The 27,586-nt window shown below is 45.7% G+C and overlaps 2 protein-coding genes across 7 annotated transcripts in view; both read right to left on the bottom strand.

Annotated features, from left to right (window-relative positions):
* Positions 1-24,569, bottom strand: part of ZNF564 (zinc finger protein 564) — a 40,282-nt gene extending 15,713 nt beyond the window's left edge. Inside the window, exons 1-2 of one of the 6 annotated variants that reach the window (XM_064381805.1) lie at positions 10,253-10,426; positions 169-1,742 (exon numbers count right to left, since the gene is read on the bottom strand). In XM_064381805.1, coding sequence (XP_064237875.1) covers positions 169-171 — 3 coding nt within the window. In that variant the 5' untranslated portion in view covers positions 172-1,742; positions 10,253-10,426. The other 5 variants (XM_064381804.1, XM_012436231.2, XM_012436233.2 and 2 more) reach the window with 5 other exon arrangements.
* Positions 20,852-27,586, bottom strand: part of ZNF490 (zinc finger protein 490) — a 37,206-nt gene continuing 30,471 nt past the window's right edge. Inside the window, exons 3-5 of the mRNA XM_064381809.1 lie at positions 27,237-27,363; positions 26,979-27,039; positions 20,852-25,819 (exon numbers count right to left, since the gene is read on the bottom strand). Coding sequence (XP_064237879.1) covers positions 24,580-25,819; positions 26,979-27,039; positions 27,237-27,363 — 1,428 coding nt within the window. The 3' untranslated portion in view covers positions 20,852-24,579. The remainder of the gene's footprint in view (positions 25,820-26,978; positions 27,040-27,236; positions 27,364-27,586) is intronic.

The following is a 27,586-nucleotide window of genomic DNA, read 5'->3' as shown; positions in this document are numbered from 1 at the left end:
ACAGAGACACAGGCAGTAGCGGCGGCAGCAGCACTTAGGGGTCCTGTAGCCCTGTGATACTACAGTATGGACTCAGCCAGGATCCTTGTGGTGACAGAGGCACAGGCAGTGGCAGCAGCACTTAGGGGTCCTGTAGCCCTCTAATATTACAGTATGAACTCAGCCTACCATCTAATGGCTGCCTTTCCCCTTCTCTTCTTTCTCTTCTTTTAAAATGACTCCTCTTCCATGTGCAGTGGTTCATACCTATAATCCCAACACTTTGGGAGGCCAAGGCAGGTGGACTGCATGAGCCCAGAAGTTTCAAGTTACAGTGAGCTATGATGGTGCCACTGCACTCCAGCCTGGGCAACAGAGTGAGGCCTGGTTTCCAAAAATAATTTTTTAATTAAAATAATAACTATTCTTTCAGTTAAGAGTCTTCCCCTCAGCACCCTGTGGAAGGGACCAGAATACAATAGTACACACAGCTTCATTCTAAAAGACACAGGTCCAGATCAAGACACACAACCAAGGACCACTTTAAGGAGGGCTCTAATCCCATACTCCCTTCCTAAATGTCAAGGAATTATCAAACTATCAACTAGGGCTGATTATAGACCCAGACTTGCTGGGTCTCAACAACACAACAAATACAGAGCAAGACAGCTCAAAGCAGGAGTTCCCCAGGAAGCAGCAGCTCAAAGTGCATGCCTAGTATCAGGCAGCAGAGCAGAGGAGCAAAGGCAGACCCCTCTACATGGTGGTTAATGTCCAGACATCTTGTTCACAGCACCAATTGCAGAGATGTGGTTCTGATGTTGACACTGATGATGGAGTGTCTCATGCAGGCTGAAAGGGCATAAAAAAGCTTATTATTCTCACGTGATTGAGGTCTCTGGGGAGAACAGGGAAAGGCCATCAAGCAGGTGTGATATGGCTTGAGAGAGCAAGGGAAGCTGCCTGGCTGGGGTATTTATTATGTTGGGGTTGGGGCTGGATGAGAGTTCCATGGACAGACACCAGAAGACGGAACCCCAGGCTTCCTTGAAAGCTGGTCCCCGCATGGGCACAAAGGGAGAAGGGGACGGTGAGGTTTTAGCTCTTGGCAGACAAACATTAGGCACTGGAGTCTGACTACTCACTACTGTAAGAAAGGCAGGAAAGAAAAATAAACATTCCCAGTTGCTTGTTTTTATGTCAACAGTGACAGGATGCACAAAAAGTGATCAAAACTGGTTATCTGGGGGTGGCTGGAGCAAGAGGACTAGAGTAGACCAGGATATGCTGGCAGGGAGTCATCTAAAATTGAAACTGTCGAGTGTACACTTCACACCAGAAGGGTACTTCTTTCAGATGAGTCTTTACACATGTTCCTGGAGCACTCTGAAATATGTAAGAATATGATACCTCTAAGGCAACTGCGTTTTGTTTTTTTAAGAGACAGGGACTAGCTCTGTCGCCCTAGCAACATTGATTGAGCTATGATTGTACAGTGGTGCAATCATAACTCACTGCAGATTGGAACACCTAGGCTCAAGTGGATCCTCCCGCCTCAGCCTCTGGAGTAGCTGGGACTATAGGTGCAAGCCACAACGCCCAGTTATTTACTTATTTGTGTTTGTTTTGTAGAGACAGGGTCTTGCCATGTTGCCCAGGCTAGTCTTGAACACGTGGGCTCAAGAGATCTTCCTGCCTTGGCCTCCCATAGTGTTGGATTACAGGCGTGAGCCATCACATCCAGCCTTGAAGTCTTATTCTCACTGGTAAATATAAGAAAAACAGTAACAGATTATACAGATTTGAAATGAACCTGGAAACTCCTAATACTTTTAATAGATGGTTTTTAGTATATTCAGAGATACATGCAATCAAGATCACAGTCAATTTTCACCACCTCAAAAATAAGGCCATGTACCTTTTACCTATCTCCTATCCTCCCATTCTTTCTCCACCAATCCCCAGCCCTTGATAACCAGCAATCTTTTCGGTCTCTGTAGATTTTCCATTACGGACTTTCATATAATCAGAATCATGTCATGTGGTATACTGACTTCTTTTTTTTTTTTTTACGACAGAGTCTAAGCCGGGTGCAGTGGCTCATGCCTGTAATCTCAGCATTTTGGGAGGCCAAGGCAGGTGATCACCTGAGATTAGCAGTTTGAGACCAGCCTGACCAATGTGGTCAAACTCTGTCTCTATGGAGGAAAAAAACAAAAGAGAGAGACAGAGTCTCTTTCTGTCACCCAGGCAGTGCAGTGGCACGATCTCAGCTCACTGCAACATCTACCTCCTGGGTTCAAGCGATTCTCCTGCCTCAGCCTTCCAAGTAGCTAGGACTACAGGCACCCGCCACCACGCCTAATTATTCTATTTTTAGTACAGACAAGGTTTCACCATATTGGCCAGATTGATCTCAAACTCCCGACCTTGTGATCCACCTGCCTCGGCCTTCCAAAGTGCTGGGATTACAGGCATGAGCCACCAGGCCCGGCCATAACTGGCTTCTTTATAGGTTTCTCCAGTCACATCCATGTTGCAGCATGCATTGCCACTTTGCTTTTGTGGTAGAATTATATTCCACTGTATGGATATTATACATTTTGTTTATCATCCAATGATGTATTACAGTCAGCTCTCCATACTCGGGGTTTCTGGATCCTCAGATTCAACCAACCTCTGATCATATACTATGTAGTTAGGTCTATGATGGTTAGGTACATACTAACCATGTATAAACTTTTCTTCTCATTATTCCCTAAACAACACAATATAACAACTACTTACCTAGCATTTATGTTGTATTAGGTATTATTAAGTGAGCTAAAGATGATTTAAAGTACATGGAAGAAAATGTTTTCTTAATATCCATTTTGGGTTGTTCTGTGACAAAGTATAGAAATGAAATAACAGATTTTGGCCAGTGGCTCACACCTGTAATCCCAGCACTTTGGGAGGCTAAGGTGGGTGGATCGCCTGAGGTCAGGAGATCAAGACCAGCCTGAGCAACATGGTAAAACCCTGTCACTACTAAAACTACAAAATTAGCAGGGTGTGGTGGCACATGCCTATAATCCCAGCTACTTGGGAGGCTGACGCAGGAGAATCACTTGAATCCAGGAGGCAGAGGCTGCAGTGAGCCAAGATCGTGCCATTGCACTCCAGCCTGGGCAACAAAAGTGAAACTCCATCTCCAAAAAAAAAAAAAAAAAAAGTAACAGATTTTGGCAGGTTGTTTCCTTCCTGCCAGTTTGCTTAATTCACTTATTACTTATAAGTGTGTCTGTGGGGGGGGCGGAAATCTCTTGGATTTTCTGGATGTAAGGTCATATAATCTGTGAATAGGAAAAAATTTTCTTCTTCCTGTCCAATTTTGATGTCTTTTCTTTTTCCAGTCTAATTACTCTGGCTAGAACAGCCAGTACTATGTTGAATAGTAGTGGTGAAAGTTCTAAGTCTCAATAGATTTTTTAAAATAGAATAAAAAAAATCATAAGTTAAAATATAAAATGATTGTATAATACACATTTAACATATGAATACACATTTTACACTGTTAAAATATAAATATAAAATATAATATAAAATAATATTAGCTGGGTGCAGTGGCTCACACCTGTAATCCTAACACTTTAGGGGGCAAAGATAAGAGGAATGCTTGATGCCCAGGAGTTCAAGACCAGCCCGGGCAACATAGTGAGATCCTGTCTCCATAAAAAAATAAATCTGGCCAGGCGCAGTGGCTCATGCCTGTAATCCCAGCACTTTGAGAGGCTGAAGCAGGTGGGTCACGACTAGCCTGGTCAACAAAGTGAAATCCCATCTCTACTAAAAATTCAAAAGTTAGCCAGGTATGGTGGTGTGCGCCTGCAGTCCCAGCTACTCAGGAGGCTAAGGCAGGAGAATTACATGAACCCAGAGGCAGAGGTGTGGTGAGTGGAGATTGCACCATTGTGCTCCAGCCTGGGCAACAGAGCAAGACTCCATCTCGAAAAAAAAAAAAAAAAAACCCTGAAGTAGAACTCAAATATCTAAAAACAGCAAAGACTTTGTACAGTACACCGTCAGTGTTATAGCCTGAATCTGTGCGTCCCTCCCAAAATTCATATACTGAAATTCTAACTCCTAAATATCATTGTATTAGGAGGTGGCATCTTTGGGAGGTAATTGGGGTTAGAGATCATGAGGGTGGCACCCTCATAAATGGAATTAGCACCCTTAGAAGAAATGACAGGAGACAGCTTGCTTCCTCAATACAATGAGAGATGATAATCTGAAAACCACAAAGCAGGCCCTCACATCCACCAGTACCTTGAACTTGGACTTCCCAGCCTCCAGAACTGTGAAAAATAAATGTGTGCTAAGTCACCCAGCCCATGGCAGTGTATTACAGCATCCCCAGGTGACTAAGACAGTCTGGCACTTTCTCAACCATACATTAGGGATATGAAATAATTAGGACATTAAGGCAGTAGCAGAGAGACAGACCAAAGAAATATAGCAAATTCTGAAACCAGGGCATCTATGTAAGGTATGTGAACCTATGACAGAGCAGGTATGGTCAGTCAGGGACAGAAACGATGGACAGTTAAACAACAGGGGCAGGGATAAACAGTTATCTCCAAGAGAATAATTCATCTTCTGCCCATCGTCCCCACATAACGTTGTGATTTCAGTGTAGAGCTGTCTATTGTAGTGAATTCTTATCATTTTATGTTACCTCAGAAGCCACTTTGAATATGGCTTTAACTTTTTCATACCAGAAGCGGGGCTTCGTCACCCTTAATACAGTTTCCATTTCTACGCCTCCTCCATTTCCTCCATGTGGTCACTCCAGTTATCTGCCTTACACAGCTGCCCCCCAGTGATCACCTCCCCATCAGACAGCTAGATACAAACTGCTAGAAATCATCCAACTGACCCCACACAAGGAATGCACAGATAGGCTGCAGGACCACCTCCAGCCATCGTGTGGCTCCACGGAATTGCCATCTGCTCACTCTAAACTCACCAATTACAACTCCCACAGGAGTCTCCAATAAAGGTGTCTGTCCAGATTCCTCTCTCTTGCTCCCCTGGTGAGGTGTGTATGTCAGGTCCTTAACAGCCACCCTCTTCCTGTTGGCCTATAAGGAGAACTATCCTTTCTCTCTGGGGTCTATGACCTAGCAGCCTGCTTCACCCACAGTTCACAAGGAAACCCACATTCGGAAGGTTGAACAAGCCTGAGGACCATTCTGTGAAGATGTGGCCCACTCCTAAGAAATGAGTGAGGGAGACATTCTGGGAGCTCCACACATCCTACTCTCCTCCTCTCATGATGTGGAATCATGGTCTCAATTCTCATCAGTGACCACATGTTTACCTGGAGTCAGTTTAAGGTGCTGACTTCTGGTGTTTTTTTGTGACACCAAATGTGCAAACACCGACCAGTTCTCCAACACTAGTGAGGGACCTAACAATTCAGTTCTCATGCCACTCAGAATCAGCAGACACTCTACAATATCAGGGCTCACACTCACCACATGCCAGTTCACATGCCAGTCACAAGCCACGGAGCCACCCACACTTCTCAACAACTGTGTACAAATCATGAGCTCCCATAATCTCCTCCTTGGGTTCAATAATTTGCTAAAACTATTCAAAGAACTCAGCAAAACATTTTACTTAAGTATAACTCTGGAACAGGCAAATAAGAGATGTAAGTGGCAAGGAAAGGGGAGTGGATAGGAAATGCTCCCCATCTTGGGGTGCACCACCCTCCCAGCACATCAATGTCCTCGTCCACCTGAAAGTACTCTCTGAATGTCTTTGCTCAAAAATTTTTACACAACTCAATCTCCAGCCTCTGCTCTTTCCTGAGGTGGGGGTGCTGGAGCTTAAAGTGACAATCTTCTAGTCACAGGTTTGGTGCTTCTGATCACCAGTCTCCACTCTGAAAGTATCCAAGAGTTCCTGAGTCACCTCATTAGCTTGAAAGTTAACTATGGTCTGAAAGGGGCTTGTTGTGAATAACAAAACACACTCCACCTATCACTTGGGAAATTCCAAGGGTTTTAGGATCCCTGTCTCAGGAACTGCAGACAACACCAAATATATTTATTATACCACAGAGCAAATACACTCTTAAATTCATAAACCTTTCCTCCAGTAGAAAGAAACCAAAGGTGTCTTTCATTAAGTCTGACCCTCACAGACATTTGCACAAATCACACTCTGTCTAAACCAACTCGGATACAAAACCAAACTGATGACAATGTTAAATTTTACCCAAGCTCTATAATCCCACAGAATACCTATGATTAAAGCACTCTCCACCACCACCACCCTTAGTGTTCTAGAGAAGCAGGCTACTGGGGGAAAAAAAAGAAACACGCTTCCCGTTACTAATTAAGATGTCCCTTATTTTACCTATAAGAAAGCCAGATACACTCTCCAAATACCCATTGTTTACTTCACAAACAATTGGCTGGACAGTTTTGTCTTCACTGATCAGTCAAAACGAATTATCTGTAAATCAAACTTTTGGTTAAGTTTCTCTCCCTCTTTCAGGCCCCTGAACTTTGACCCACGCTAAACAGCCTAAGGAAGCACCCATCCAACCCCTCCTTTATGAACCATCCTAAGAACAGGCTAACCTCAGGATAAAACATTCTCTAATTCAGGATCCAATTTTGCACTTTCCATTCTGCCCTTCCCCCCACCCCACTTATTCCCAATCTTATTTGTTCCTCCCTATGAATGAAAAACTTTTTAAGGGGGAGAGGAGGGGAGACAGTCCTGCTCTGTCATCCAGGCTAGGGTACAGTGGCACAATCACAGCTTACTAGAGCCTTGACCTCCTGGGCTCAAGGGATCCTCCCACCTCAGCCTCGGCTGGGACTACAGGTGTGCACCACCATCCCCAGCTAATTTCTTTTTAGTTTTGTAGGGAGGAGGCCTTACTATGTTGTCCAGGTTAGTCTCAAACTCCTGACCTCAAGCAATCCCCCTATTTTAGCCTCCCAAAGTGCTCGGATTACAGGTTTAAGCCACGACTTCCCACCAGAAAAGCCTTTTTCTGTCTAACCTCTGGGATGCTTGCATATCTTACATCTGCTGATTTCCCCCTTTTTGTTATAGTCCTTGCAAATAAAGTCACTTCTTACCTAATTCCAGATTTCTTGTATTTGAGGATGTCTAGAAACAGCTCTCTCAAATCATGGGAGCCCATAGTTTTTTGTTATTATCTGAACAATAACAATTACAACCTCAGACAGAACATCACCTTCCCAACTACACCTACGTGTGGATCCCCAGCTCTCCAGTGGTCTGTAGATTCTCTCAGTATAAAGGACTTCTCCCTGGTTGGAGTGATCAGGCTGGGGCGCCTGCAACTTCTACCCAGGAAGAACCAACTGGGACTTCAATCAACTCCCTTTGCAGGCTCTTAGCTTGGAGTCACTCTGAGATACACTTTGCCTCAGACCTCTGCTTCCCCAGACAAGGCTATTCATTTACTTTTCTTTTTTTTTTTTTTTTTGAGAAGAAGTTTTGCTCTCATTGCCCAGGCTGGAGTGCAATGGCACAATCTCCACTCACCACAACCTCTGCCTCCCAGGTTCAAGTGGTTCTCCTGCCTCAGCCTCCCAAGTAGCTAGGATTACAGGCATGCACCACCACACCAGGCTAATTTTGTATTTTTAGTAGAGACAGGGTTTCTCCATGTTGGTCAGGCTGGTCTCGAACTCCCAACCTCAGGTGATCCACTCGCCTCAGCCTCCCAAAGTGTTGGGATTACAGGCGTGAGCCACCATGTCTGGATTCACTTATTTTTAGACAAGAAAATATCCTGTTTGAAGAATCCATCAAAATCACTCAAACTCACTGCTTATACATATAGGTAGAAAGGAAATTGCAAGATATTTGTATGCTATAGCTCAAACATGAAAAGCACAAGTATTTATCCCTTTCAGACAATAGACATGTCACGTAATTATTGCTTCCATGATAATTTCTTTACTAATATATAATTCACTAATATTTAATATTTCAAAGTCCCATCTGGTAGGATTTAGCATTAATCACCAAAGTCCAGATGAAAGGATACATAACAGTTATGCATTACTACAAAATCTCTACCCTGCAAAGGAGAAGTTATTTTAGAGAATCTCTGTATTTCACCAATTTATCTACCACACTTTCTTGTGGAAATGTATTCGCTTCTCTCTAGCAATATGGAAGACCGAATTTCCCTATTTCTCTGAGATTCTCATCCCCAGTAGCATTCTCAAGGCTAAGTCCTGGGATTGATCTGAAATCACCCAAAGGAAGAAAACAGACCTCAGAAACTTACCACACATGTTATGGGAAAGAAAATAGACAAATAAGACTTTTTAACAAATTGAATGTAAGACTAGATAATTGTTTTCCCTCAAATCTACTTTCTGCCCCTTTGTAAACATTTTAACTTATCTTTCAAGTGCTACTGATAAAATACATTGTACATGTATTGAAAAAAGGATCAAATAAGCGAATAAATCTTTTACAAACCCAGGAAGAGGCAGTGCTGACCTGGAATACAGACATTTATCTGAATCCAGTGTCAGGTGAGTTCACCCTATCACCTAGGCCATCTCCCCAGCCCCATCCTGGCTCAGAGTGCTCAGTGACCGCCCTCCTTAAAGACAGTGAATTGTGCCCTGCTTTCTGCCCCAAGTGTATTTTACTTTTCAGGTTCTTGCACCATTTCAATGGGGTGGGTTTTCCTTCTCCTTTGGGATAGTTTTTCTCCCTTCACTAGACTAAAACAATCCGGAGGTCAGGAATCGTTTGTGTCTTTTCCTCTCAATAACAGCCTAAGATTGGCTAACCATCAATGCGTCCCTAAGGAATGGAAACTGGGGTTGGGGAAGAAAGCTGTGTCCCAAAGGGTAAACTTTTCAGCTGAAAGGGATACCGGGAGACTCCTCCCACCTCAGGGTATCCAGTTCTCCCCTAAGAGTCCCCATCCCTACACCTTAGGCTGTCCTCTGGGAGGAGTGACCCAGGGGCTGATAATCACTAGATCCTCCAAAAGTGGCAGCTGTGGGCATCCTGGGTCAGGCCCAGGCAGTTCTGAAACTCAGGACCAGGAAAAGATAGAGGGCCACATCACCAAGTAAAGTTTCCAAAGGGGAAACTCCACCCAAAGACATTCTGATTAGGCTTCGGGGCTTAGCAAAGATAAAAGGTGGGGAAGTACAAAATTTTTTTATCACAGAGTATCAAGTTTTTATGCTCCGATTCCCTCTCAAGTTAAAAGTCCACAAACAATAGGCCGGGCATGGTGGCTCATGCCTGTAATCCGAGCACTTTGGGAGGCTGAGGCGGGCAGATCACCTGAGGCGGGCAGATCACCTGAGGCCGAGAGTTTCGAGGCCGGCCTGGTCAACACGGTGAAACCCTGTCTCCACTAAAAATACAAAAATTAGCCAGGCATGGTGGTGCATGCCCGTTATCCCAGCTACTCTGGAGGCTGAGGAAGGAAAATTGCTTGAACCCGGGAGGCGGAGGTTGCAGTGAGCCGAGATCTTTCCACTGCACTCCAGCCTGGTGACAGAGAGATGCTGTCTCAAAAAAAAAAAAAAAAAAAAAAAAGTCCACAAACAGAAAACAAATCCTTTCAAAAGACGATGGTGAAAGAAGCTATGAACAACCAAGATACTGTGTCTAAAATACCAAACAAAAAACAGTTGATAACGTTGTGATATGAAGAGGGGAGGTCACCTTTGGGAATGCGGGAAAGGAACCGGAAATTTAGGGATTTACTCCCAGACCTAGAAAAACCTAGGCTAAGAAACGGGAGTCGTAGGTTTGAGACTCTTTTTCCACATCTGGAAGACTCGGAGGGAGATCGGTTTCCCGGAAAAAAAAAGGATGGACCGGGAACCCCACAGCACACAGCTCCTCCCACGCATGAACCACACAGGCGAGGCGGGATTCCCCCTGTGACCCTCTCGTGTCTCCGCACAATCTAGGGAGAGGCGGGGCTGCGGGCGCGGAGCTGTCCACAGAGGGCTCCGGGGTTGGGGCCGCAGTCGTCGCGCAGGGTCTGGACAGGACGCCCGGGATACCGGCTACGACCCAGCCCCACCCAGCGGCCGAGGTGACAGAGGGCCGAGCTGCGCCAGAGGAACTCGGGTCCCAGACCCTGGAGTCGCCGCAGGGAGGCCCGGGTGCCTCCACAGCCGGTTCCGGCCGGTTCAAACCAGCCCCTCCCCCCGTCTCCAGACGCCCGGCCCAGCACACGCACCATTTCCCGGCTTCCAGGGTGTCCCGGGGTCCTGCCTACGGCTCTCTCCAGCCTATGCAGGTCCCAGCGCGGCAGAGGCTGCGGTGGGGCCACCCGGGCCACTGGAGAAGGGGAGAACGGAACCCAAGCGCCGCGGACCCGAGACAGGAAGACAACGCGGAGTTGTTGAACGTTGCCCCCCGTCCCCCTTGCAGAGTTCCTGATTGGATGGTTTGCAGGTCCCCGCCCCAGCACCCGTGATTGGATAATGATCTAAGTCCTGCCCCCTTGGCACTGAGTGACAGGAGAAGCAATGCAGTATGTGGCTGAGTAAAACCAGATTGACACGGTCTTGGTTACTGCCCTTCGCAGGCCCGACTTCCTCCCTCAGTAACCTTCGGTGCGAGGGAGGATATTTGCATTTAAGCAAAAAGTGTTTCAGGCTCTGCAGAGCGGATATTGGCGTCTTTCTGCATTTAGGGTGTCTTTTCTGCTTCTTCCTCACAGACACGGAGTCAGTCACAAGTGTGCACAACGAATGACAGACTCCGTGTCCAGTGGAGCCATTCCCTGGCCTCAGAGCCGGAGACGCACCCAGGCCATAGTGGAAACAGAAGGGAGGAGGGGGCTTGATATCCGCCAGGGGGTCAGGTTTTGGGATGACGCTACTGCCAGCATTACCAAGGCTTTATCATATCATATGTACCCAGTCTACTCATTTTCAGGTGAGAAAATTAAAATGCCAACAAAGAAAATTATTAAATGCATAGGAAAAACTGGAGTTTTTATGACAGCAATCATTGTAAAGAAATCAAGAGAAGCAAAGCAAACATTTGAACTAGCTCAGACAAGCAGCCTGCTTCACCCGCAGTTCACAAGGAAAACCCACAATCATAAGGTTCAAAATATTCCCAAACGCCTGTAATCCCAGGTCTTTGGGAGGCCAAGGTGGGTGGATTGCTTAAGGTCAGGAGTTCAAGACCAGCCTGGCCAACATGGTGAAACCCCGTCTCTACTAAAATACAAAAATTAGCCGGTGTGGTGGGGGGCGCCTGTAATCCCAGCAACTCAGGAGGCTGAGGCAGGAGAATCACTTGAACCCGGGAGGCGGAGATTGCAGTGAACCGAGATCGTGGCGCTGCACTCCAGCCTGGGTGACAGAGCGAGACTCAGGAAAAAAAAAAAAATTCCCAAGCTTGGAAGCTAGGCTTTAACTGCGGAAGTGGAATCCCAGAGTGGATCAGAAGCTGGTGATGAGACAGAGACACTTAAGAATTCAACTCTGGGAGCTCAAGGTACCCTCCAGTCCCCTCCTGACAGTGTGGAAACACTCTTTCCTTCAAAACCTTCATTTATTTGTACCAGTAGGAAACTCTCACCTGGAGTCATTGTAAGATTGTGACCTAAATAAACGTCATGTTGCTAAACCTTTTCTCCAGGGTACAACGCAAACAACTCTTTTACTGAGCCCGACCTTCACAGATTTTCTTCATGTATGCAGATTACAGCCTGACCCCAGCGACCCCATGAATGCCAAAACCAAAACACTACCCAGAAAATGGCCCCAGGCTCCAGGCGCCAGAGGTGCAACCTCAAAAAAGACAGAACCCTCTGCCCCCACCCAACCACACTGCACATGGGTCTCCTGCTTTTCACAGCTCTGCAGCTTCTCAGAATCCACATTCCCGGCCAGGTGCAGTGGCTCATGCCTGCAATCCCAGCACTTTGGGAGGCTGAGGCGGGTGTGGGGGAGGTGGCGGGGTGGTGGTCAGGAGGTCAGGAGTTCCGGACCATTCTGGCTAACAGGAGGAAAACCCGTCTATACTAAAAATACAAAAACTTAGCCGGGCGCTGAGGCAAGAGAATTGCTGGAACCCAGGAGGCAGAGGTTGCAGTGAGCCAAGATTGAGTCACTGCACTCCACCCTGGGCGACAGACTGAGACTCTGTCTCAAAAACAAAAAAATAAAATCAATAAAAATAAAAATTAAATAATATTAAAAAAAAACAAAAAGAATCTTGGCCAGGCGTGGTGGCTCACGCCTGTAATTCAAGCACTTTGGAGGCCAAAGTGGGCGGATCACCTGAGGTCGGGATTTCAAGACCAGCCTGACTAACATGGTGAAACCCCGTCTTTATTTAAAAAAAAAAAAAGAATCTGCACTCCTTCTGGAGTGATTCTGATCTGAAGGCCACCTGCAAGGAAGGGCAGCCTGCCCAAGAAGCACCCTTTCCCTCCCTTTGCAGGCTCCAGACTGGCCTCAGGCTCTGCTGCCCACTGCAGGTTATTCACCTGCCTCTCACCAACACTGATCACTTAAATAAGACAAAAAGACCTTCAATCCCGTTTGTTTGTTTGTTTGAGAAACCAGCAGAGATCCTGCTTTCCTTCTGTGGTGATTGTAAGGCCGGTTGCCTCACCGGGAGCACGAACGAACACCACCACCCCCCCAACCCCCACCCCTGCTTTTTTTCAAAAGCTCGGACATGCTCAGGCTTGTTCCCTTCTCCCATGCTGGCACAGCCTGACCTTACCTTAAAAGAGCCCAGTATGCAAACAAGGTGCAGTAACCCTAGCATCTTGCTAACCAATAGCAGCCGAGTCTTAACAACCAATAGCAGCCGAGTCTTAACAACCAATAGCAGCTGAGTAATTCCAACCAACAACAAGCCAAGTCCTAGGTAAAGGCTTGTAACTTACCCAATAGCAGTCCTGCTCTCCCACAACCAATCCAGCTGTTTCACTCCCTATAAAACCCCACATCTGCAAGGATTCGGTGCGGCTTCTCTGGCCCCTCCTGTTGGACTGCAGAGCATCACCCGGGAGCATAAATAAATTCTTTCGCATTGGATTATTTTCGTGCTGGCTTCAGTTTCTTCATTTTATCCTTGGCGAGAACAAACCTTACACTATCTTTCTCTTTCTTTCTGTCACCCACATGGTCTCTCCCCAACTCCAGGGCACAGCCAGAAAGTAGCCATCTTTGAGCCAGGAAGAAAGCCCTCACCAAGAACAGAATCTGCTGTCATTTTGACCTTGGACTTCCTGGTGTCAAGAATCGTGAGAAATAAATGTCTGTTGTTTAAGCCACCTAGTCTATTGTATTTTGTTATAGTGGCTCAAGCAGAGTAAAAGACAGAAATGGCAAGGAAGTTAAACCCATCCCACGAGAGGTTTGTCATGGAGGGGACAGAGTGTTGGGTTTAAGCCTGAGCTTTGGAGTTGGGAAGAGCCGAGTTCACACCTAGGCTGGGAACCTTGGACAAGTCCCTTGAGTTCTCAACTTCAGCAGCCCCTTCTGTAAAACAAAGATAATAAAGCTGTTGTGAATGCACCTTAAAACTGCAAGACACATGTCCAAGCACCAGGTAGGCCCTCAATAAACAGAGGTAGTGCTATTCTTGTTATTAATTATTAATGTTTTTCTAGTTGTTCGTGCTAATGATACAGTGGGACAGGCAGAACGGGGTCTTCAAGGCTTCAGGTGCCAGGCTGAGGAGGTTGGACTTGCGCTTGAGAGCACTAAGGAGCCATGGGAGGTGTGTGAGCAGGGGAGAGACAGGGAAATAAATGTCTCTTTGGAGCTAGGAACTGAAGTTTGGGAGACCAATGAGAAAACTTTGACACGTACCCAGGTAAGTGTCTAGACAGCATGCATATGAGTTAGTGGGTTAAGTGGGCAAAGCTGGATCCTAGTGCCTGCCCTGTACCCCACTTTTTTTTTTTTTTGAGACTGAGTTTCTCTCGTGTTGCCCAGCCTGGAGTGCAGTAATACAATTGCCACTCACTGCAACCTCCACCTACCAGGTTCAAGCGATTCTCCTGCCTCAGCCTCCCGAGTAGCTGGGATTCCAGGTATGCGCCACCACGCCTGGACAATTTTTTGTATTTTCAGTAGAGATGGGGTTTCACTACGTTGGCCAGGCTGATTTCGAACTTCTGACCTCGTGCTCCACCCGCCTAAGCCTCCCAAAGTGCTAGGATTACAGGCATGAGACACCGCGCCTCACCACTGCTTTGGTTTTAAGATAGTAGGGACGCCCTTTATTAGGGGCCTGTGAACCCCAAGCATGGAAATAAAGAAAAATCCTGAGTTCGTTTAAAGGAAATTCTAGGCACCTAGTGAAGCCCTAAGAAGCAAATAAGTAACTTTGTTAAATAAGAAGGTAATGGACCTAAAACAATAGCTCAGGAAGTTAGAGGCCCAGAAATGTTTCCTTTCCCTGTATACTAAGGATAACATCTTAACATATGTCCCTGAGTCTTTCAGAGGCTTGGAGCCCCACTGAGGACCCCCACTGAGCAGGTCCATTCACAGGCAGAGACTCTTACATAAGAAGAAAGTGAAAACAAAACTTGACCTTTGTTCTGTTTCTTCCTTAGGGGCTTAAAAAAAGTCACTCCCTGTAACCAATTAGTTTTCTACTGACCCCATTTTTCTTTTCTTTTCTTTTCTTTCTTTTTTTTGAGACGGGGTTTCACCATGTTGGTCAGGCTGGTCTTGAACTCCCGACCTCAGGTGATCCACCCACCTCAGCCTCCCAAAGTGCTGGGATTACAGGTGTGAGCCACCCTGCCTGGCCATTTTCTTTCTTTCTTTTTTTTGAGTCAGAGTCTCACTCTGTCCCCAGGCTGGAATGCAGTGGCACTATCTCGGCTCACTGCAACCTCTGCCTCCTGGGTTCAAATGATTATTTCGCCTCAGCCTCACAAGCAGCTGGGACTACAGGCGCAAGCCACCACGCCCAGCTAATTTTTTGTAGTTGTTTTTTTTTTTTTTTTTTTTTTTTTTTTGAGACGGAGTTTCGGTCGTTACCCAGGCTGGAGTGCAATGGCGCGATCTCGGCTCACCGCAACCTCCGCCTCCTGGGTTCAGGCAATTCTCCTGCCTCAGCCTCCCGAGTAGCTGGGATTACAGGCACACGCCACCATGCCCAACTAATTTTTTTTTGTATTTTTAGTAGAGACGGGGTTTCACCATGCTAGCCAGGATGGTCTCAATCTCCTGACCTCATGATCCACCCGCCTTGGCCTCCCAAAGCGCTGGGATTACAAGCATGAGCAACCTCGCCCTACCCTTTTTAAAAAAAATCTTAATGCCCTAATTTTTCTAAGAGACAGTCTTGCTATGCTGTCTAGGCTGGACTTGAAATCTTGGCCTCAAATGATCCTCTCACCTAGGCCTCCCAAAGTGCTGGCATTACAGGCATGAGCCCTTGCACCTAGCTTAATTTTTTTATTTTCATGAGATGGAGATTTACTCTTGTTGCCCAGGCTGGAGTGTGATGGTGCCATATCAACTCACTGCAACCTCCACCTCCTGTTCAAGGGATTCTTCTGCCTCAGCCTCTCGAGTAGCTGGGATTACAGGGTGAGCCACTGCGCCCAGCCTAGCTTAAATTTTTAAACGAAGCTTCTCTCTTCCTTAACCAATTATAAATATGATCTTTGAATCTACCTATGACCTGTGAGCCCCTGCTTCAAGATATCCCCTCCTTTTAAGTTTATATAACACTTGAAACCTCCATGTATTGAAATATGATTTTGCCTGTAGCCTCTGCTTTCCTGAAATTTACCCTGCCTTGTGTGTGTGGTGTGTGTGGTGTGTGTGTATGTTTCCTGCTGTCTTTATAATACTCTTTTTTTTTTTTTTTCAGTCTTAAGGTTATACCTGAATGCAATACTCTTGCCATTAAAAACTCTAACCTGTGGCCAGGTGTGGTGGCTCACACCTGTAATCCTAGAACTTTGGGAGGCTGAGGTGGGCAGATCACCTGAGGTCCAGAGTTCAAGACCAGCCTGGCCAACATGGCGAAACCCCTGTCTCTACTAAAAATACAAAAAAATTAGCCGGATGTCGTGGCACAAGCCTGTAATCCCAGCTACTTCAGAGGCTGAGGCAGGAGAATCACTTGAACCCAGAAGGCAGAGATTGCAGTGAGCTGAGATCACGCCATTGTACTCCAGCCTGTATGACAGAGCAAGACTCTCGAGAGGAAAAAAAAAGAACTCTTACCTCCAAGCTATTGGGAGTTAGAGTTTTAAGCATGAGCCAGGCGGGGCATGGTGATTCATGTCTGTAATCCCAGCAATTTAGGAGCTTGAGGCCGGTGGATCACTTGAGCTCAAAAGTTCAAGACCAGCTTGGGCAACATGGGGAAACCCCATCTCTACTTAAAATACAAAAATTGGCCGGGTGTGGTGGCACGTGCCTGTGGTCCCAGCTACACAGGAGGTCAAGGTGGGAGGATCACATGAGCCTGGGACGCAGAGATTGAAGTAAGTCGAGATCTTGCCACTGCACTAAAGTGTGGGGAACAGTGAGTTCCTGTCCCTTAAAAAATTAAGTGGGTTCTTCCTGGATCTTATCCATTAAAAAAAAAAAAAAAGAAAGAAAGAAAAAGAAAATTTAAAAAAATTAAGTGGCCTTTTGTGTGTGTGTGTGTGTGTTTAAAACAGAGTGTCATTCTGTCACCCAGGCTGGGGTGCAGTGGTGCAATCACAGAAATGAGGTCTAGCAACTGGGTGTGGAGGCTCACGCCTGTAATCCCAGCACTTTGGGATGCCAAGGCAGGGGGATAACCTGAGGTCAGGAGTTCGAGACCAGCCTAGCTAACCTGGCGAAACCCTGTCTCTACTAAAAATACAAAAATTAGCCAGGCATGGTGGCATATGCCTATAATCCCAGCTACTCAGGAGGCTGAGGCAGGAGAATTGCTTGAACCAAGGAGGCAGAGGTTGCAGTGAGCCGAGTTTGTGCTATTGCACTCCAGCCTGGGCGACAAAGTGAAACTCCGTCTCAAAAAAAAATAAGTAAATAAATAAATAGAATAAATGGCGTCTAGCTATGCTGACCAGGCTGGTCCCAAGTTCTTGGGATCAAGCAATGCTCTCACCTTGCGTCCTAAAGCACTGGGATTACAGGCATGAGCTACTATGCCTGGCCTCATGTTGAAATCTGATCTCCAAAGTGGCTGTCCAGGTGGCAGGTGTTTGGGTCAAAAAGGCAACTCCGTCATAATAGATTAACACCTTCCTGTCATTGCTTTCACAGGAATGGTTCCCACAAGAGTGGGTTATTAAAGAGTCTGTCTTCTAGCTAGGTATGGTGGCTCACACCTATAATCCCAGCACTTTGGGAGGCATGCGGATCACCTGAGGTTGGGAGTTCAAACCAGCCTGACCAACATGGAAAAACTGTCTCTACTAAAAATACAAAAATTAGCCGGGCGTGGTGGCGCATGCCTGTAATCCCAGCTACTCAGGAGGCTGAGACAGGAGAATGGCTTGAACCTGGGCGGTGGAGGTTGTGGTGAGCCGAGATCGAGCCATTGCACTCCAGCCTGGGCAACAAGAGCAAAACTCCATCTCAGAAAAAAAAATAATAAAGAGTCTGTCTTCCTTGATGTTCTCTTACTTGCTGTCTCACCATGTGATCTCTGCACATGCTGGCTTCTCTTCTACTTTCCACCACAAGTGTAAGCAGGTGAAACCCTCACCAGACACAGTTGTCCACTCTTGGACTTTTCAGTCACCAGAATCGCGAATCAAATAACCTTTGTTCTTAATAAATTACCTCAGGTATTCTACCACAGCAACACCAAATGGACTAAGAAAAAAAAACAGGCCAGGTATGGTGGCTGACGCCTGCAATCCTAGCACTCTGGGAGGCCAAGGCAGGCAGATTACTTAAGGGCAGGAGTTCAAGACCAGCCTGGCCAACATGGCAAAACCCCATCTCTACTAAAAATACAAAAAAAAAAAAATTAGCCAGGTGTCCTCGTGCACACCTGTGGTCCCAGCTACTTGGGAGTCTGAGGCAGGAGAATTGCGTGAACCCAGAAGTGGCAGTTGCGATGAGCTGAGATCGCACCACTGCACTCCAGCCTGGGCGAGAAAGAGACTCAAAAAAAAAAAAAAAACATATTCCACAGTACTACAGATACCTATTTATTTGTTCTTTTTAAAATTCCTTTTAGCAATGTCTTGTAGTTTTCAGTTTATATGTTTTGCCTTTTTGGTTAACACTATTCTGAAGTATTTTGTTCTTTCTTGTGCTATTTTAAATGTTATTGCTTTCATAATGTCCTTTTTTTTTTTTTTGAGACGGAGTTTTGCTCTTCTCACCCAGGCTGGGGTGCAATGGCGCAATCTTGACTCACTGCCACCTCCACGTGGCCCCAGGGTTCAAGTGATTCTCCTGCCTCAGCCTCCCAAGTAGCTGGGATTATAGGTGCACACCACCACGCCCAGCTAATTTTTTGTATTTTTAGTAGAGATGGGATTTCACCATGTTGGCCAGGTTGGTCTCGAATGCCAGACCTCAGGTGATCTGCCCGCCTCAGCCTCCCAAAGCGCCGAGATTACAGGCATAAGCCACTGCACCGGGCCCATAATTTCCTTTTCTGATTGGCCATTGTTAAACAAAAATTTTTAACAATGTTCTGATTGGCCATTATTAATAAAATGGGGGGCTGTTGTTTTGGTCTGAGCTCCTGTACTAGGCCCAAAAGACAAGATCAAACCAAAATGGAATCACTTATGCTAAATGCTATTCAAAATTGTTTGAAGGGAGCAGATAGATCCAAAACAACCAATTTTTGCTGAAAACAGATTCTATTCGATGTGAGCCAGTGTAATAAGGTGTGAGCCACCACACCCAGCCTGAACAAGATTCTACTAACCAGAGAGCACAAAGCCTTTCACGAGGGATCGACCCTATGACTTAAAACACCTCCCACCAGGCCTAAAACCACTACACTGGACCAAATTTCAATGAATTATGAAAACAAACCACATGGAAACCACAGCAGGAGTTTCCTGCGTGACAATAGATGCTTTACCTAGTTTAGGGACACTGGGATTTATTCATGTTTGAACTAACACCTTTGTTGAGCTACAGAAATGCTGCAGGGTGGCCGGGTACAAGGGTTTACGCCTGACGCCTGTAATCCCAGCACTTTATGAGGCTGAGCCAGGTGGATCACAAGGTGAAGAGTTTGAGACAGCCTGACCAACATGGAGAAACCCTGTTTCTACTAAAAATGCAAAAAATTAGCCAGGTGTGGTGGCACATGCCTGTAATCCCAGCTACTTAGGAGGCTGAGGCAGGAGAATCGCTTGAACCCGGGAGGTGGAGGTTGCGGTGAGCTGAGATCATGTCATTGTACTCCAGCCTGGGCAACAAAAAAAAAAAAAAAAAAAAAACCAGAAATGCCACGGGGTTGTCTCTTACAACCCAGAGAGAGGATCAGGGTCTGTGTTGAGATGGAGGCATGGGTGGCGGCAGCAGCAGAGGTATTAAAGGTCCAGCTGAGTGTGAACTTCAGGACACCATCTAATGGTAGCTTCCTTACCTTCTCTATTATTATTATTTTTTTTTTGGAGATAGGATCTTGCTCCATTGCCAAGGCTGAAAAGCAGTGGGGCAATCTTAGCTCACTGCAACCTCTGCCTCCCAAGTTCAAGTGATTCTCCTGTTTCAGCCTCCTGAGTAGCTGGAGTTACAGGTGTACACCACTACATACAGGCTAATTTTTTTATTTTTCATAGAGACAGGGTTTCACCTTGTTAGCCAGGCTGGTCTCAAACTCCCAACCTCAGGTGATCCACTCGCCTTGGCCTCCCGAAGTGCTGAGATTACAGGTGTGAACCACCACACCCAGCCTTCTTTCTCATTTTTCTTATTTTTGAGATGGAGTTTCGCTCTTGTTGCCCAGGCTGGAGTACAATGGCACCATCCCAGCTCACTGCAACCTCTGCCTCGTGGGTTCAAGTGATTCTCGTGCTTCAGCCTCCCAAGTAGCTAGGGTTACAGGCATGCACCACCATGCCCAGCTCATTTTGTATTTTTAGTAGAGATGGGCTTTCACCATGTTGGTCAGGCTGGTCTCGAACTCCTGACCTCAAGTGATCCACCTGCCTCGGCCTTCCAAAGTGCTGGGATTACAGGTGTGAGCCACCACCTCCGGCCTTCTTTCTCATTTTCAAATGATTGCTCTTTCAGGAATGACCACCAATGGGGGTCCCAATATGCACAAGATAAAAGTCTCACCACCAGACCTGTAAGACAAGGCCAACACCTAGCATCAGTTCCAGCTTCATTCTACATAGAAAGACAGAGTGAAAATGCCTAGCCCTAGACCACTTTAAAGAGGGCCCAAATCCCTACTGCTCCTAAATGCCAGACTTTGATAGAAACTGCCAGCTTTGGTTGGCTAAGTCTGGGACAGAAGTTTGTTAGGTCTCAACAATGGAACACAGAGTGGCAAGCAGCAGCCGCTCAAAGAGCATGCTGCTCTCCAGGTAGCAGAGCAGGTTAGCACCTGACAGCAATGGAAGGCTGACCCATGGCACGGTGACCAACATCTAGACATCCTGCTGATAGTGCCAACTGTTACGGTTACCTGAAAAGCTGTGGTTCGGATGTTGACACTGATGGCTATGTGGTGCACATACACACTGAGAATATGAAAAGACTTCCTGCAAAAACGAGGTCTCGAGGAGAATATGCCAGGGCTCTCCAGCAAGTGTGGCATGGCATGAAAGCAAGGAAGATGGCATTCCTGTCTCTTATAAGTACTGATGCAAAAATCTTGAAATAAATGCCAGTGAACCATATAAAGCAACATATTCAAAAGATTATGCAACATAACCAAGTAAGATTTACCCCTGGAATGTAAGGGTGGTTCACAATATGGAAATCGATCCATGGAATACACCACATTAGCAAATGATGGAAAAACGAGTCTTGATTGATGCAAAAAAGCTTCTGACATAATTCAACACCCATTTATGATAAAAACCCACAATAACCTAGGAATAGACTGCTACAAGAAATATGTGAAAAAGTCAACAAAATCTTTGGTGGTGTAACACCGTTTTTAATATCTAATATCAGAAGCAAGGATGTTTGCTCTCACCAGCTCCATTTGATGTTAAGGGTGATGCTCCCTGGGAAATCAGGGAGGAAAACACAAGCAATCTGGCCGGGTGCGGTGGCTCACCTGTAATCCCAGGACTTTGGGAGGCTGAAGCGGGTGGATCACAGGAGACTGAGAACATCCTGGCCACCATGGTAAAACCCAATGGCTACTAAAAATACAAAAATTAGCTGGGTGTGGTGGCGCATGCCTGTAATCCCAGCTACTTGGGAGGCTGAGGCAGTAAAATCGCTTGAATCCAGGAGGCAGAGATGGCAGTGAGCCAAGATTGAGCCATTGCACTCCAGCCTGGTGACAGAGCAAGACTCCATCTCAAAAAATAATAACAATAATAATAATAATAGTAAGGCCAGGCACAGTGGCTCACACCTGTAATCCAGCACTTTGGGAGGCCAAAGCAGGCAGGTTAGCTGAGGTCAGGAGTTTGAGACCAGCCTGACGAACATGGAGAAACCCCGTCTCTACCAAAAACACAAAAATTAGCCAGGTGTGGTGGTGGGCGCCTGTAATCTCAGCTACTCGGGAAGCTGAAGCATGAGAAATGCTTGAACCCAGGAGGCAGAGGTTGCAGTGAGCTGAGATCATGCCACTGCACTCCAGCTTGGGTGACAAGAGAAAGACTCTGCCTCTCAAAAAAAAAAAAATACCCGAAGCATTCCATATTTAAAAATATATATACACACATATCCCTATAGATAAATATACAAAAATCCCACTTTGTCACTGTCCATACAGGGAGAGAGACACAAACTCACAAACCCATAGATGTAACAGCCCAAACACTAAAAGAGGCTTCCAGAGACAGACAGACCCCAGGTGATCTGATCTCTTCTCCAGGTTTCTCTGGCTCCTCAGAAGTAACTACCACAGTGCATTACAGATTCTTGCTTGCGTTCTTGTCTTCCAGAATGCCAGGATCAAGGGAACAGGGATATTAGCACAGAGATATTAACACAGCACAGCTTTGTTGACTATTAGAGGGCATTACATAGAGGAAAATACTTACTTAATATCAGGACTCAGACACATACACAAAAGGGTTTTACACAAACCTCATCATAGACTCACATATACTTGTCCTTCAAAAAATGCAATGTTCTCATTTTCATTCCACTAAGAGATACCCATTAGTGACTCCCAGACCTATCATAAGAGACGGCTCCTTGAGCCCATTCTGATAGTGAAGGAATTTCAAACTTCCTGAGCTCCCACGGTACAAAAGCACGACATGGCAGCTGAGCTCCCACGTCTCTACAAAAGCACAACATGGCAGCCCAAGAATGTGAAAAGAAGGACCTGAAATGGGTTGAGTAATAACGTTCCAACCCCTCAAACTACCATAAATGTTCCTGGTGAGAGGAGCAAAGGTGTGTATCTCATGGCTCAGCCACCAGGTCTTCCACCGCAGCTCTACGGTAGCCATCACTTCCACCGAGGTCTCATCCGCCAGCAAACCTTGCTCCAGCCTCTGGACTCTCGTATCTTGGCTTTGGATGCTGCCATGTGACCCATCACCCATCCCTGCTGTTGAGGGAGGGCAGAGACCAGAGGCCTAGGGAGTTCCAACCACAGGTCTCCAAGCGACAGACAGATCACTTCTGGGACCCACGGAGACCATTAGTTGTTACAAGTGTGGATGGTGACCTGGTTTCCCTCAATGCTGCCACTTCCCTTCTAGAACACACTGACTTGCTCTCTAAGAAAAAGAGGGACTGACCCCAACAAGGGACAGACACGACACCTATCATGCCTGTGCAATTCAGAGAAGGGAGAAAACTTCGGTAGCTCCAGGAAGCAGTTTACTGGGAGTCCAGTTCACCTTGCCTTGCGATGTGAAGCAAGGCAGTTCCATGGCCTGTGAACCCTCACACCAGCACCTCCCACACACAAGAGTTGGAGCACTGCAGGGCAGGTCCTTTTCCAAAAAGAGCCAGGTGCTAGTCTTAGTGGGAGGCTATGAAACCAGTCCTGGAGCAGCATGCATGTGACATGCACTGAGGTGAGAAGGCCGGTGCATCATCAGTGCATATGCCGCTGAATTATCTCAGGGTAGAATGTGCCAGAAAACAGGGTAAGCAACTTAGGGGAGGTAAGAATTTAGAGTGTCCTACAGCTAAGACATGGCAGAGTATGTCTGTGTGACTCCACTAGCAGTTTTGAGATTATTTTGACTGTGGTGGTTGGTACAGGGCTAGAAATTACGGGACAGTGGATGCTGTGTGGTCAAGGGGCATGTGTCCCATGACACAGGTTCTGCTTCTGCAGCCCTCTCACCTCAGAGCCATCTGGGGTTGCCACAGAGAAATTTGGATGTGAATGTTTAAACATGTTTCCCAGCAAATATCCAAAGTGTAGGTTTGAGATGGGAAACAAAGCTGGAGATGACCTCAAAACAGTCCTGGAATAATGCAATGCTGATCACGTCTGTGAATTAGGATGTCCACAGGCAGATCCCACTTGGGGAGGATTGCAGGATGCACCTTTGTTTTAGAAGCACAGCATTCCCACAGTCTGACCCGAGGACACTGATGAAAACTTAAAGGCAGATTCTGGGAGTCTTATCATTTCTATCCAGTCACATGTGAGCCAAGGGCAGGTGCTGCCCTAGAGGGCGTTTCCTAACTTCAGACTTGGTGCCACAAAAGGCCTGCTGGGGCCCAAGTCCTTCTTCCCCATTCCTTTAATTCTTCCTAAGAAGGATCTCAACAACGGTTGCACATGTAATTGAAGATGTTCCCATACTGCTTACATTTAAGAAGGCTATGGCCAGGCATGGTAGCTCACGCCTGTAATCTCAGCACTTTGGGAGGCCGAGGTGGGTGGATCATTTGAGGTCAGAAGACAGAGACCAGCCTGACCAACACGGTGAAACCCTTTCTCTACCAAAAATACAAAATTAGCTGGGCATGATGGCACGTCTGTAAACCCAGCTACTCGGGAGGCTGAGGCAGAATTGCTTGAACCCGGGCGGTGGAGGTTGTGGTGAGCAGAGATCACGCCACTGCACTCTAGCCTAGGCAACAAGAGTGAAACTCCATCTCAAAAAACAAAACAAAAACCTGGGATGAAGAATTTCTCTCATTTTTTATAGTTTCTCTCCAGCATATATTCTCAGGTGTCTTCAAAAGATTATGTGAAGTGAAGGCTTTCCCACACTCCTTACACTCTTAGGGTTTCTGTCCATAGAGTCCATTGATATATTTGTAATCCTACAGGAGAGTGGAATTTCCTCCCACATTTGTAAAATATTTCATTGCCACATGAGTCATGTCTTCAAAGTAAATCAGGACAACTGAAGGCTTCATCACAGTGTTTACATTCCTGGACTTTCTCTCAAGCTTAAGTACTCACATACATTCACAAGTAACTAATACAACCGACCGCATTACAACATTGCTTACATTCTTAGGGCTTCCCTCTAGTATGAGTCCTTTCATGCACATGCAAAGACTTTGAATAACTGAAGGCTTTACCACATTGTCTACACTGAAATGGTCTTTCTCCGGTATGAATTCTTTTGTGTACTTTCAGGGAATTTAAACAAGTGAAAGCTTTGCCACACTGCTTACACTCACATGGTTTCACCCCGGTGTGACTTCTTTCATGCCTGCGAAGGTGACTGAAGTAAATGAAGACTCGACCACACTGTTTGCATTCATAGGGTTTCTCTCTAGTATGGGTTCTTTCATGAATTCGAAAGTGAGTGGAATAAAGAAAGGCTTTACCACATTCTTTACATTCATAAGTTTTCTCTCCAGTGTGAACTCTTTCATGCAATTGAAGGTAACTTGAAGAATTGAAGGCTTTACCACACTGTTTACATTCGTAGGGTTTTTCTCCAAAATGAGTTCTTTCATGCACTTCACAGGAACTAGAAGACTTGAAGGCTTCCCCACATTTCTTACATGTATAAGGTTGAACTCCGGTGTGGGTTTTCACGTGTTTTCGAAGGCTTGAGTGAGAAAAGAAGGCTCTTCCACATTCCCTACATACAAAGGGTTTCTCTCCAGTATGAGTTTTCTCATGACTTCGTAAGTACGTGGGACAACTGAAGGCTTTCCCACATTGCTTACATTCATAAGGTTTCTCTCCAGTGTGAGTCCTTTCATGGGTTAGAAAAGGCTGGTAATATATAAAGGCTTTTCCACACTGTTTACATTTGTAGGGTTTCTCTCCAGTGTGATTTTTTTCATGGCGCCGAAGAGCAGTAAGATATCTGAATGCCTTCCCACACTCCTTACATTCGTAGGGTGTCTCTCCAGTATGAATTCTAATATGGTTTCGAAAGGAAAAGAGAAATGCGAAGGCTTTCCCACATTCCTTACATTCATAGGGTTTCTCTCCAGTGTGAATTCTTTCATGGGTTCGAATACTGGAGCTGCGAGTGAAGGTTTTCCCACATTCTTTACATTTATGTGGCTTCTCTCCAAATTCATGATACTCATTTGGTTTCTGTTCATTGTGAGACCTCATGTGCCTATTAAGGGAGACTTGATGCATGAAGACTTCCCCACATACACTACAGTCACATGGTTTTAATCCAGTAGGAGTTTCCAGGTTAATATTCAGATCAGGAATCTGGCTAGTGCTTTTTCTACACTGACGATCTTCTTTATTTTCACAGAGTGTTTCAACCATAGGACCTCTGTAAAAAATGAGTATCATATTATTAATAGTTTTGTATTAATGATCTTATATTTATTACCAAGTACCAGAATGACATTTTAAATATTTTCAGAGACACTGTATGTTATTTGCCCTGCCTGAATTGATTGAAACCTAATACATTGACTACTCTAGAACAGGCTGTGACCATAGCTATTATCAAAACAGTCAGGATTTTTTTTTTTTGAGATGGAATTTTGCTCTTGTTGCTCAGGCTGGAGTGCAATGATGTGATGCTGGCTCACTGTAACCTCCACCTTCCAGGTTCAAGCGATTCTCCTGCCTCAGCCTCCCAAGTAGCTGAGCATGCGCCACCATGTCCAGCTAATTTTGTACTTTTTTTTAGTAGAGACAGGGTTACTCCATGTTGGTCAGGCTAGTCTTAAACTCCTGACCTCAGATAATCTGCCCGCCTCAGCCTCCCAAAGTATTGGGATTACAGGTATGAGCCACCACGCTCGACCAGGATTTTTTTTTTTTTTTTTTTTTTTTTGAGACAGAGTCTCATTCTGTCACCAGGCACAAGGCAAGGCTGGAGTGCAGTGGCACAATCTCGGCTCACTGCAACCTCTGCCTCCCGGGTTCAAGCAATTCTCCTGCCTCAGCCTCCTGAGTAGCTGGGACTACAGGCGCACACCACCACGCCCAGCTAATTTTTGTATTTTTAGTAGACACGGGGTTTCACTATGTTGGCCAGGATGGTCTTGATCTCTTGACCTCGTGATCTGCCTGACTCGGCCTCCCAAAGTGCTGGGATTACAGGCGTGAGCCACCACGCCCAGCCCCAGCCAGGATCTTTTAATACTGTTTCATAGTGATTTCTCTTCATACCCTGAACATCTATGACTTTTTTTTTTTTTTGGTAGAGACAGATTCTCACTATGTTGACCAGGCTGGTCTTGAATTCCTGACCTCAAGCAATTCTCCACCCTTCACCTCCCAATGGCTGGGATTAGAGACCTACCTTAGCCACCCAGCCCAGCCTATGACAGTTTCCAAGAAACATTTTTAGTAAAAATTTTCTAAGAATGAATAAACTTGCAGCTGTGCTTATTGTTTTGCTTGCTTGGCTTTTGAAATTTATGAAATACTAAGATTCTCTCATGGGCTATATAATTACTCTGGTGAATGCAACTCACCTTAAATTTCTTCCCTGGTTTTTGTGGTCATCTTCAATATCCTGGTCTTTCCATTTTTCCCCTAAAATATAGACCCAGAAAACTCACTATAAATTATTAGAAATTACAGAAAATTGTAACACTCTAAGGTCCATAATTAGCTATGACCTTGTCTGGTTTACTGACTGAAGTATTCCCTTCCCACATTTTAAATATTGGAAAACAGTTGTGCAAGAAACACTTGTTCTAAACTAAGTCAAGAAATGATGTCACCCTTACCTATACAGGCCAGGTTCTTGAAGGTTGCCCGCATCACATCTCTGTAGATATTCCTCTGGCCAGGATCCAGCAAAGCCCACTCCTCCAGGGTGAAGTTCACAGCCACATCCTCAAGGGAGATGGAGTCCTAAAACATCCCCCATGTGTGTATAGGAGGATGGGTGAGATTGGCAGTAGTGAGGATCCATACTCAGAATTCCTGAGAAATTCCATATAATCCTGTGGTCTCGGTTTAGTGGTATGACTTGGTTGTCAGAACTCTGACTCTTACCACACTCACTTCCTCATAAATTTAACACTATCATGAACACACAGAAATTATTTCTATATTTTAACTGTGATCATGTGAA

Source organism: Aotus nancymaae, unplaced genomic scaffold, assembly GCF_030222135.1.
Source record: "Aotus nancymaae isolate 86718 unplaced genomic scaffold, 86718_ANA_hifiasm-v0.15.2.pri h1tg000028l, whole genome shotgun sequence".
NCBI classification, from domain to species: domain Eukaryota; kingdom Metazoa; phylum Chordata; class Mammalia; order Primates; family Aotidae; genus Aotus; species Aotus nancymaae.
Note: the sequence above shows the minus strand (reverse complement) of the source record. Positions and strands in the feature narration are given on the sequence as shown.